The sequence below is a fragment of the Barbatula barbatula genome, assembly GCF_947034865.1.
Source record: "Barbatula barbatula genome assembly, chromosome: 3".
NCBI classification, from domain to species: domain Eukaryota; kingdom Metazoa; phylum Chordata; class Actinopteri; order Cypriniformes; family Nemacheilidae; genus Barbatula; species Barbatula barbatula.
Window position 1 is genome coordinate 14171059 of NC_136764.1, and position 10651 is coordinate 14181709.

Below are 10651 nucleotides of genomic sequence, written 5' to 3' on the forward strand. Positions count from 1 at the left end.
GTTATAGGTCATTGTAAGGTGGTTGCTGTCGCAAGTCAAAATCCCAAGGTCTGTAATATTCTGGTCCCTATAATACAGACCAGACCTAATCATAAAGCTGCTTAAATCAACTTTTACTAAGAAACGGAAAGAAGACTTAAGCTAAGTGTTACAAACCCCGATAAAGTCTAGGGGTGAACAAGGTTGTAACAAATTTTGTTAGACGGACGGTCACTCAATCAATCCCCGGATCCAGAAAGCACCAAACACAAGATAGTGCAAAATAATATTATATTTTATTTTGCAACAAAAAGAAGAATTTCTTCTGGAGAGGGCAAGGCCAACAAAATAAATAAATAAATATTTGAATATGTAATTATTGCCGTATTCAAATTAAGATGATAAAATATATAACTAAATTAATTCAAGTGAAGAGTAAAATATTTTCAAAATGTACGTTTTTATCGTGCATTCCAATCAAACCGTTTGTTTTAATTAAGTGACAATAACTTATTGTCTAATCTTAACCACCCATACATCAATGGAAAGCTTATTTATTCAGCTTTCAGATGATGTATAAATCTAAATTTCAAGAAATTGATCCTTGAGACTGGTTTTGTTGTCCAGAGTCACAAATGTTTATGTTTCAAGGTAGACTTTCGGTGTTACAGCCATTTTAGGATTGTTGTGAGTTGGTCTTAGGATTCCTCTTCACGTCTCGCAGGTTTAGAAACTAGTTTTAGCGCTAAAACGCTTCGTGAAATACTCTTCGCAAAACATTTGAAGAGTCCTGAAATTAAGACAGACATGGCCATTATTTTAAAGTTTTGAGTTTCTCCTGAATCAGCAAGTTAGGAGCTATTTTTAGCCTTACGATGTTTTGTGAATACGGCCCAGGTCCCTTCTTTAATGTAATGCTTCTCCAGTTTTTCAATCCACCAGACGAAGTCTATATCTACAGTAAATATATCCATAAATATGTATAGAAGTAATAACACACCTTTCCACAATAAGATGCCTGATTTGTTTTACCACGCATATGTGGCACACACATCTAAAATGGGTTCTGTTAATCCCTGGGTTTGTCCAATTTCTATAATACCAAGCAAGCACCATGAATAATGGGGAAATAGTAGTTTGTCTACAGGACAACTTTACAGGAGCTGAAACAGATCAAATAACAAAGCCATGCTACAATTTTACATTCTTTTAATTTTGAGCTACTAGACTATCAATGGGAGGGGATGGACATTCTCTCTCTCTCTGTCTCTCTCTCTTCTCTCTCTCTCTCTGTCCCTGAGAACAGACCTCCTAAAAATAGAAAGGAACTCTAGAAGCAGTCTTGCTTGTGGTGGAAAACACATCAGGTTCTCTATGCGTTCAGGGATTGCGACAGCACTTGTTGTCACAGTCTAACTTTCTCTGTTCTAACCGGGATTACCATTGTACAGTTAACTAGCATTACCCATCTGTTTATCCCCTCCAACATCCAGCTGCTTGATTTTTTTCCACAGCATTCCATCTCACATGAATAAAGGTAAAGTATGACTTTGTTTATTAAAGATGGCCTTCAGTGTCTGTTTTGTGTATTGCTGTCAACTTCAAACTTAAAGCTTCTCTTCTACATGTTATGGTCTTACAAACCCATTTTTTCAATTCTTTGTGCTTAAGACCTCAATAACTACATGAAGATTACATATAATCCTCTATGCACATCATGCAGTTTGATTGTTTGCTGAAAGATTAAGTGTAAAATGAAGTTATGAGGTTTTCTGGCAAGTAGTCAAAAACAAGATATCAAGTTGATTTTAAAAGAAAACTACTCGCTGTGAAAGAAAATGGAGACAAAAATTATGCCTTTTAATGTTCCTGCAGCATGAAGAAACTAATGCCTATATGCCAAAGGCTCTGTCCAGGGTCAAAGGCAGATTCAAACCTGGATCTGAAGAAAACAGCGGATTCCTGCAATTGTCCAGATACGAAGGACGAGAAGATGATCATGAAGAGAGAGATATCTCTCGGCAATGGCATCTGTTTAATCGTGGGTAACATGATTGGCTCCGGTATTTTTGTGTCGCCCAAAGGTGTGTTGATGTACAGTGCCTCCTACGGTCTTTCTCTGGTTATCTGGGCTGTCGGTGGCATATTCTCTGTATTTGGCGCTCTGTGTTATGCAGAACTGGGAACCACCAATACAAAGTCTGGAGCTAGTTATGCGTACATCCTGGAAGCTTTCGGTAGTTTCCCTGCATTTATCCGACTGTGGACATCGATTCTACTGATCGAGCCGGCCAGCCAAGCTGTCATCTCGCTGACATTTGCCAATTACCTGGTGGAAGCACTCTACCCCACGTGTCAGCCTCCGTATGATGCTATTAGACTGATAGCAGCGGCTTGTCTCTGTGAGTTGTCAATGGAAGAAATCGTGATTGCTCCTTGAAGGGATACTACACCCAAAAATAATTTACTCACTTATTGTATGTATGTATATATAATATATATAAAATAAGAAATTTGGAAACATTTAGGAAAACAGTCTGTTTATTTTTTCCAATATTTACAGGTTTGGAACCACTTTGGGGGGGGGGTCGTGGTGTAATTGATTTTTGGTTGGAATATCCCTTTAAGGTCAATATAAAATTAACCATATTCACTTTCTTGCATTTCTTTCTGGTCTCATTGTTAAACATTCACAAATGTCCCTGAAGTAGCTTTTTAAGTTGTTCTCACCGAGGTCATTTCGGTTTTAACCAATGAGAGCAGGGAGTCCTTCTCAATTGATTGCAAATTATCCGTTCAGATCTTAAAGAATAGTCTGGTCCTAGATCCTTGCAAATGTCATTCATGTAGTCCTGGAGCACTGAAGTACTGATGTTTGTTTTCGGGCTATTCATTCCTGCTCCTGTAAGGCTGTTTACTGCAGATTAGGTTTTATACATCCCTATAATTTTCAGATTAAAATTAAATGAGCATAATTAGAGGATTTAAATGCATTTGAGCATTAAGTGGACACTTTTTATTGTTCTTCTTTTGTTCTTGTTTTTATTTCATATCCTGGTACTGAATGATTGCAGTATAGTGTTACAAAGAATACAAGTGCAAACTGATTAGTACCTTGAAAGTGTTACATTTTAGCAAAAACGTTCTTAAGTATGTTATCAGTTTTTGCTAACCTTTTAAACTCTGCCACCTGCAGATCCACCGGTGTGTCCAATATTGCATCATCAAGTCTATAAATTGTGGACACAAAACTAGACATATATGGTATCTATTGAAAGGTCAGAACCTCAGCTTTCTTACAAGTCCTATAAATTTAGCATTTATGTCAGAAAAGAACATAAGGTCTGAAGGTAATAAGGTCCCCCTCCACACACAACATTTGAATATTTGTCAAATTATTGTCAAACGGGTAAAATGAGAGGTTTTCTGTGAAACAAGACCATCGATACACTCTAATGTATGTGGGAAGAGCCTTTTAAAATCAGATAAAAAAAAGCTGAGGAGTTTCAGGAAAACAAGGACATTTAGACTGTTGAATTCATTGCCTACACATACAGGATACAAAGAAACTTTAATAGGCAACATTTAGTTCATCTTTTAACTGTCCTCAGACTGAACTGATTTCAACCATTTCTATTGCTAAATTGACACCAAAGAAGTTTGCATTTCCTTGAGACTGCAGTCTTTCAACATATTTATTGCACAACCCATGGGAAAAGTCTTAGTTAGCTTTCCACTGGCTCTTTATATTAAGGAACTAGTGGCTTGTCTGGCAACCCACACATCAGACACATGGATGATTAGGCAAGAGTGACTGTCAAATATGATTTTGTTTGTAAGTGGCACATACTGAGTATTGGCATCTTATCTAAACGCTTTTGCAATCTAGATGGACACTTAGTGTTGTGACCCCTTTAGTCTCTGAGAACCAGGACAGATTATTTTAGGTGCACGCAAACCCTTTTTATGACTCGGCAGACCGTTTTGGTATATAGGTGAAGGATCAGCATTTGAGACATCCCCTGATAACCATGGTACAACAGAGCTATCAGATGGCAGTTTCATGGCACTCTTATATACTGTATACTGTACATCATACTATTGAATAATAGTAATATATGAAATAATGTGAATACAAAATACATGCTTACTACAGAAGTACCTCTGTATGTATTAATTTTTGTAGGTCTAAACCACTTTTCCCATGTATTAGTAGCTAAATGTATGACTTAATTCTGCCCCTTTTTCACTGGTTTAATACATGTGACAGATCGTTTTCTTTCTCTTTCCTTGGCAGCTGTTGCCATCACACAGTTTCCAGACAGAGCAGAATTTGTTCTCAGAAAGCAGGGATTTAATCCACCCACTGCACGAGGACAAGTTGTAACACCACAAACAATTTACTTACTAATCATGCAAGCAGAAACTTGTGGTTGCTGAGTAAAATGAAAGCGAGATCATACAAAAAAATCTGCGTTCAAAACCGTTGTATTCTGTGTGTATTATATCCTGGAAGTAAATGTTTCCAAATGATTTAGGGAGAATCCTAGAAATAATCGTCCTTTTGAAATGCACTTGGTGTGAACTGGAGTAGTGAGCGTATTAGACAGGCATTTTCGTTTTATTGGCGTTGCAGTGAGAAAGTAGTCATTGTTTATTCACCCTCATGTGCTGTATATGACCCTTTCTTCTGTGGAACAAGAAGATAATTTCAGAAATGTCTTTGTGGTTTTGTATCTATACAATGGAAGTCAATGGGGGCCAATGTTGCTTGGTTACCAACGTTCCTCAAAATATCTTTTTTGTATTCTGCAGAAGAAAGTCAGTAATACAGGTGTGGAATGACAGGAGAGAAAGTAAATAATGATTTATTTTTGGGTAAACTATCCGTTTAACTGACGGTAAACTGTTGTCTCTCATCTTCCCGCAGGTATTCTGATCTTCATAAACTGTGCTTATGTGAAGTGGGGCACTTTGTTTCAAGACATATTCACATATACCAAGATCATGTCTCTAATCCTTGTCATCACTGTGGGCATCATAAAGATAATAAACGGTAAAAAAACTCTCTGACAAATCCACAACAAGACTTCGTCTTGTATTTGGGTCGTTGACAAGAAACCGTTAATGTGTCCTATGGTTTGACAACACCAAACTGTTAATAATGTATTATTTAATAGGATTGTTATTCATATCTATAATATAAAACAGCATTAGAGAGATTTCCTTTTTGTTTAGTTTTTTCAAAATGTTAGCTATGTCACACCATAGGACATGTGTACACGTGTACAGTATGGTTTACTTGTCAACTACCTAATTACATTACAATGAACAAGGAAGTGTTTATAAACACATTTCAGACTCTGCCTACTGGCTTTGTTGTTTGACATTAGTTACTTATTCTCTCTCTCTTTTCTCTCATTGTCTGACACCATTGTTTTCCACAGGAGAAACGAAAAACTTCAACAATCCATTTGAGGGTTCCTCTATGGAGGTGGGCAACATTGCTCTTGCTCTTTATTCTGCTCTGTTCTCTTACTCCGGCTGGGACACGCTTAACTTTGTCACTGAGGAGATCCAAAACCCAGAGAGGTCTCATCACAAGATGTTTTTCACTTCACTTTTTTTACGTAACTCCTTGAAGTCCATCGATGAAATGAATAGACCACTTTAGATGATGCAACTTTGCTGGTTTAACGCTGGTCCAGAATAATGTCCTGTTTCAGTTTTTTAACACTACTTAAACGTTTGAACAAAATACAACAGAACATTTATAACCACATCAAAGTGTATAAATATATTTAAGACCAATCACATAAGACATTAAAAATGTTTTTCACTAATCAGACTCTAAGCTTCAAACATACAAATTAAAAATAACACAACACCAGTGAATAATCTTTATTAATTTTTCTTCCTGTTTGTTCATAGGAATCTTCCCCTCGCCATAGCCATCGCCATGCCAATAGTTACCATCATCTATCTACTGACTAATGTGGCGTATTATGTGGTTCTGGACATACCTTCTTTAATGGCTAGTGACGCAGTGGCTGTTGTAAGGATTTTTGTTTTGAGTATTGTATGTGTTCATGAGTGATCTGTATTTATTAAATCCTTTCTGTCTCTATATTTAGACCTTTGGGAATCAAGTGCTCGGCCCTGTTAGCTGGATCATGCCCATTGCTGTGGCCTTGTCCTGTTATGGAGGTCTCAATGCCTCTGTTATAGCTGCCTCGAGGTGATATATTCCATTTAATCTTAAAGTAGTAGTTGACCTTCAAAATGAAAATTCTGTTATCATTTACTCACCGTCTTGTCATTTCAAACCTGTTTGATGTTCTTTCTTCTGGAGAATACAAAAGAAGATATTTAGAAAAATTTTGGTAACAGAACAGCACTGGACCCCTTTCACTTCTATTGCAACCTTTAAATGTCTTTTGTGTAATGCGGAAAAAAGAAAGTCAAAGGTTTTAAATGACAAGACGGTGAGTTAATGATAACAGAAATTTCATTTTGAAGGTGAACTAAATATAATGGTTCTTCAAATCATCCTTGCTAAAGCTATACAGTATAAGTTCTATTAAGTTCTGTATGAAAAACTTTTTTAAAAACAAAGCATCACTGTGTCCCATCAGGTTGTTTTTTGTGGGGGCAAGAGAGGGTCACCTGCCCAATAGTTTAAGTATGATTCATGCTGAGCGTTATACTCCAGTACCTGCTCTTCTCTTCAATGTAAGTCTCAACAGACTCTTTACTCCTGCTTTAGTTATCATGTAGACTCTTTAAACCAGATAATAATACAAACTATCATTAGCTGTTACTGGTACCATATTCAATACTGTATACTGTATACTTATAATGAAACTGAAATTTAGTTTTAAATAATGCATCACTTTTTTGCGTTTATAACCAAATCAAAACGTAAAAAACTAATATCTTTAAGATAAAATGACCCATCCATATTGTGTTTTTAAAAACAACTGTAATATGCACATGGTTATGATTTATCATAAAATGATGATTTACACAAATTCCTTTAGAATTTCTTGGAGATATTTAAATGCATTATTTTACTGTGCATCATTCACTGGTGCTTTTTATTCCAAAAATGGCTTTGTAGTTATGTATCAAGATTACATATCTGCTTTTCTTTGATCTTGTTCCATTTACAATTCTGTTTTTTCTTTTTTAACTTAGCCGTGTGATACTAGAGATATTGTAGCTTTTGTATCGTAAATTTCCTGTGATGTTCCTCACTGATAGGAACTTACTTGTAAGTAAGTAAGTAAGTTGGCAATGTTCCTCACTGATAGGAACTTACTATCCCAACCCTTTATCATCTGTCATAAGCCTCTATCCAATTTATTCCCAATGGATAAACTCCCACGCACATATTTTTCTTATTGAATATCCTGTTTCGCGCACAAATATGTTACATCAGATGCCTTATCAGATCGTCTTTAACAATGACTTTGCTATATATGATACTTTATGGATGAAAGGTGAGGGTTTTGTTTGTGTATTTGTAGGGTGTGATGGGCCTTATATTCTTGTGTGTGGAGGATGTGTTTCGACTCATCAGCTACTTTAGCTTCAGTTACTGGTTTTATGTGGGTCTGTCCGTGGTGGGACTCATTTACCTGCGGATCACTCAGCCTGACAAACACAGACCTGTCAAGGTAACGTGATACGTGAGTTTGTATCCTGTTATTACATGATGTGCTCATTAGATTTTAATATTAGGCAAAGCTGGTTATGAGTCAATTTTCTCTTTCTTTTGCAGCTGACATTGTTCTTTCCCTTCATCTACTGCTTCTGCAGTCTGTTCCTGGTGATTGTTCCACTTTACAGCGACACCATTAACTCACTCATAGGAATAGGGATCGCACTGTCTGGAGTGCCAGTCTATTATCTATGTGTCTATCTGCCAGATGAGAAAAGGCCCAAATGGGTTGCTAACCTGAATGGTGAGCATTTTACACATGTATTAAATATATTTTGGGATGTAGCAACCACTAAAAACTACATGCAATGCCCTAGTAAACATAATGCATTAAAGGTCCAGTGTGTGATTTTTTTTGGAGAATCCATTGACAGAAATGCAAAATAATGTACATAAATATGTCTTCAGAGGTCTAACAAGACATTTCACAGGAAGCGTTTTGTTTTTATTACTTTAGAATTAGCTATTTCTGTCTACACACACCGCGGGTCCCCTTGCGTGGACTTTTTTTCTACAGTAGCCCTAAATGGACAAACTGTTCTACAGAGCGCGTTTTGTAAATACTCCTTTGGCAAAGAAGCCAAAACGTGACGTCATCTTAGTGTTTTGTCAGCCATCGTTGTGCTTCAAAAGAACGGGGCGAGGGGTGGTGTGAGCTGTTGATTGCAATTCGCAACCTCACAGCTAGATGCCGCTAAATTGCATACGCTGGACCTATGAATGTTCATTTGAGATTTTGTGTTAAATGAAATTATACTCAAATGAAATGTGAAGGAAATGTGCAATCTCATTTACAGTACTGTGTAACAGTATGATTGTATTGTTTTACAGTTTTTAAGTTATCTGGTTCACATAGTCATGCGGTAAAAGAATAACAACCCCAACAAACACATGACTGTTGTTCATGCCAGCTCACAGTTCTGCTTCATTTCTGCATCTGTGTGAGAGTATGAAGGACGTGGCGAATTATGTTGCCGTTTAGTCACAACCAGAACACAACCATCCATCCCAAATGTTCTCATATATTAGAAGAACAGCAGTACATCTCTCAAATAATCTTCTTGGCTTATCACTTGTGTTTTGCTCTCTCTCTCTCTCTCTCTCTTTCCTCTGTGCCAGGTTCTGTCACCAGATACACTCAGATCTTGTGTTACTGCTGTTTAACTGACCTGGATGAGGTGCCAGAGAAGTCAGGCGATGCTCAGACTCAATAACAGTTTCCTGAGAATGTGCCTTGGAATACATTTAATCTCTGCATCACAAAAAAAGGAGGAAGTATTTGTCAAAATCCAATATCTGATCAAATGTTCAGTAAATATCTCATGGAGATTTAATGATATCTCAGATTTATCTATTTTACTCTTGATCTATTGCCTTTTTTAAGAACGCAATATTGTGTTTAATCACTTGTTCATTGATTTTTGCAACCAGGTCTTTAAGTTTTGTAAGGAAGAAGTTTTGATGTCTTTGTTATTCTGATTGCCAATAAAAATTTATGTTTTGTTCACCTAAAAAAAGCTCTTTGTGTAAAAGTGTATTGGCCTAAAAGAAACGACAAGGCATTTAAACTGCTTTTAGAGCTGAAGAGCTGGAGGCATTATTGAAATTATTTCACATCTGCAATTACGGTACATGATATTTATACAGTATACTGTTGAAAAAATCTTAATCCTTTTTTGTTTGTGAAATCAAAGTAATGTAAAACAAAGTTGAGATTGTAGAAATTACATTTGTAATTTTGTTAATGGTGCACTTTTTCTGTATGACCACTACATCTCACTATACTGGTATCTGTACTGTTTTTGTTTTTCTTGAAACAGGAAATGTTGCTTATATGTGGCAAAATATGCATTTGAAACTTACTCTTTTGGTTCCTGAGTTTTTACACCAAGTTTAGCTTTGATCTGCTGTCCTGACATGATGTTCATTGAACACTTTATGGGTTGTGACATTTTTAACAATGTTGTGCTTGATCAGGCATGACTTGGTAACTTGCAGACAGATAATAGAAAAGAAAAAGCTATGGCACTCCGTCAGATCTGGTGTCTTTGTAAAAGATGTTCTACAGCACAACAATATGATTTTGGTGCAATACATTCCTTGTAGGAAATGATTTATTATTTAAGCAGTTTAGTTTGTTAATGATTCATTCTGTTTCATTTGAGCTTGCATTAAGTTACAACTTAATTTGGGAATATTTTAAACACCGGTTCAAAACATTAAAGCACCTCATAGCAATGCCTCATTAATGCAATATCTCTCAGTCATGTGATAGGGCTCTTATATCAGCATGGCTGCGATTAGGCAAAAGGCACGAGGCCGAGTGCCGGAGGCAATCACATCCGCTGATATAAGAGCACTATCACACGCATTTATACAACATTTTGATGGCACAAGTTTATAGATATATCAGAAACCGTGGTGATACTGGTGGAATAGCTCATGGCTCTCAGCCAATCAGATTTGAGAATCAGAAAGAGCTGTTGTTTAATTTCCAATATGTTTTGGAGATCCGAAGTTATAATAGTGTTATTGTTTATATCTCTTGAAATATTGATTCATTGTAATGTATGTTTCCTGTTGTGGTCTTTGATCATTGAAATAAAGTTTCACATTGGTTGAAATCAATGAAATTCACAGGTTGAAATATTAAATAAAGAAGCTCTATTTTATGATTTCACTGTTTAACAGCAAATAAATTGAAGAATAAAAATGTGAGACAACCAATGAAATACATGTATTGTATTGAAGTGTAGCATTTTGAAATGACCATAAACACACCGGGAAAATGTGAAACAAATGCATTTATATGCTTACAAGATGTACATTCGTTTCTATGTGGCCTTTAAAAATCAATGCTGTGGTTTTTCCTCTCTGACTACCCCCATGACGACAACTGTGACGCTGCTCTATACATATACATATACAGTACATCAGACCACTTTTTCC

General features: G+C 36.3%; 1 protein-coding gene across 1 annotated transcript; it reads left to right on the top strand.

The window, feature by feature from the left end:
* The first annotated feature begins 1293 nt into the window (after positions 1 to 1293).
* Positions 1294 to 10427, top strand: LOC306891272 (Y+L amino acid transporter 2). The gene is made up of 10 exons (XM_079451370.1): positions 1294 to 1516; positions 1855 to 2381; positions 4910 to 5035; positions 5427 to 5571; positions 5911 to 6034; positions 6114 to 6217; positions 6615 to 6711; positions 7509 to 7658; positions 7763 to 7946; positions 8822 to 10427. Exons 2-10 carry the CDS (start codon positions 1856 to 1858, stop codon positions 8914 to 8916), a joined length of 1551 nt encoding a protein of 516 aa, XP_079307496.1. The 5' UTR covers positions 1294 to 1516; position 1855; the 3' UTR covers positions 8917 to 10427.
* Positions 10428 to 10651: the final 224 nt, after the last annotated feature.

Excerpts from the sequence above, each read along its gene's own strand:
- LOC306891272 (XM_079451370.1), top strand. The coding sequence starts at position 1,856 with ATGAAGAAACTAATGCCTATATGCCAAAGGCTCTGTCCAGGGTCAAAG. Across the intron at positions 7,659-7,762 it reads ACAAACACAGACCTGTCAAG|CTGACATTGTTCTTTCCCTT; the intron begins GTAACGTGATAC and ends TTTCTTTTGCAG. Across the intron at positions 7,947-8,821 it reads ATGGGTTGCTAACCTGAATG|GTTCTGTCACCAGATACACT; the intron begins GTGAGCATTTTA and ends CCTCTGTGCCAG.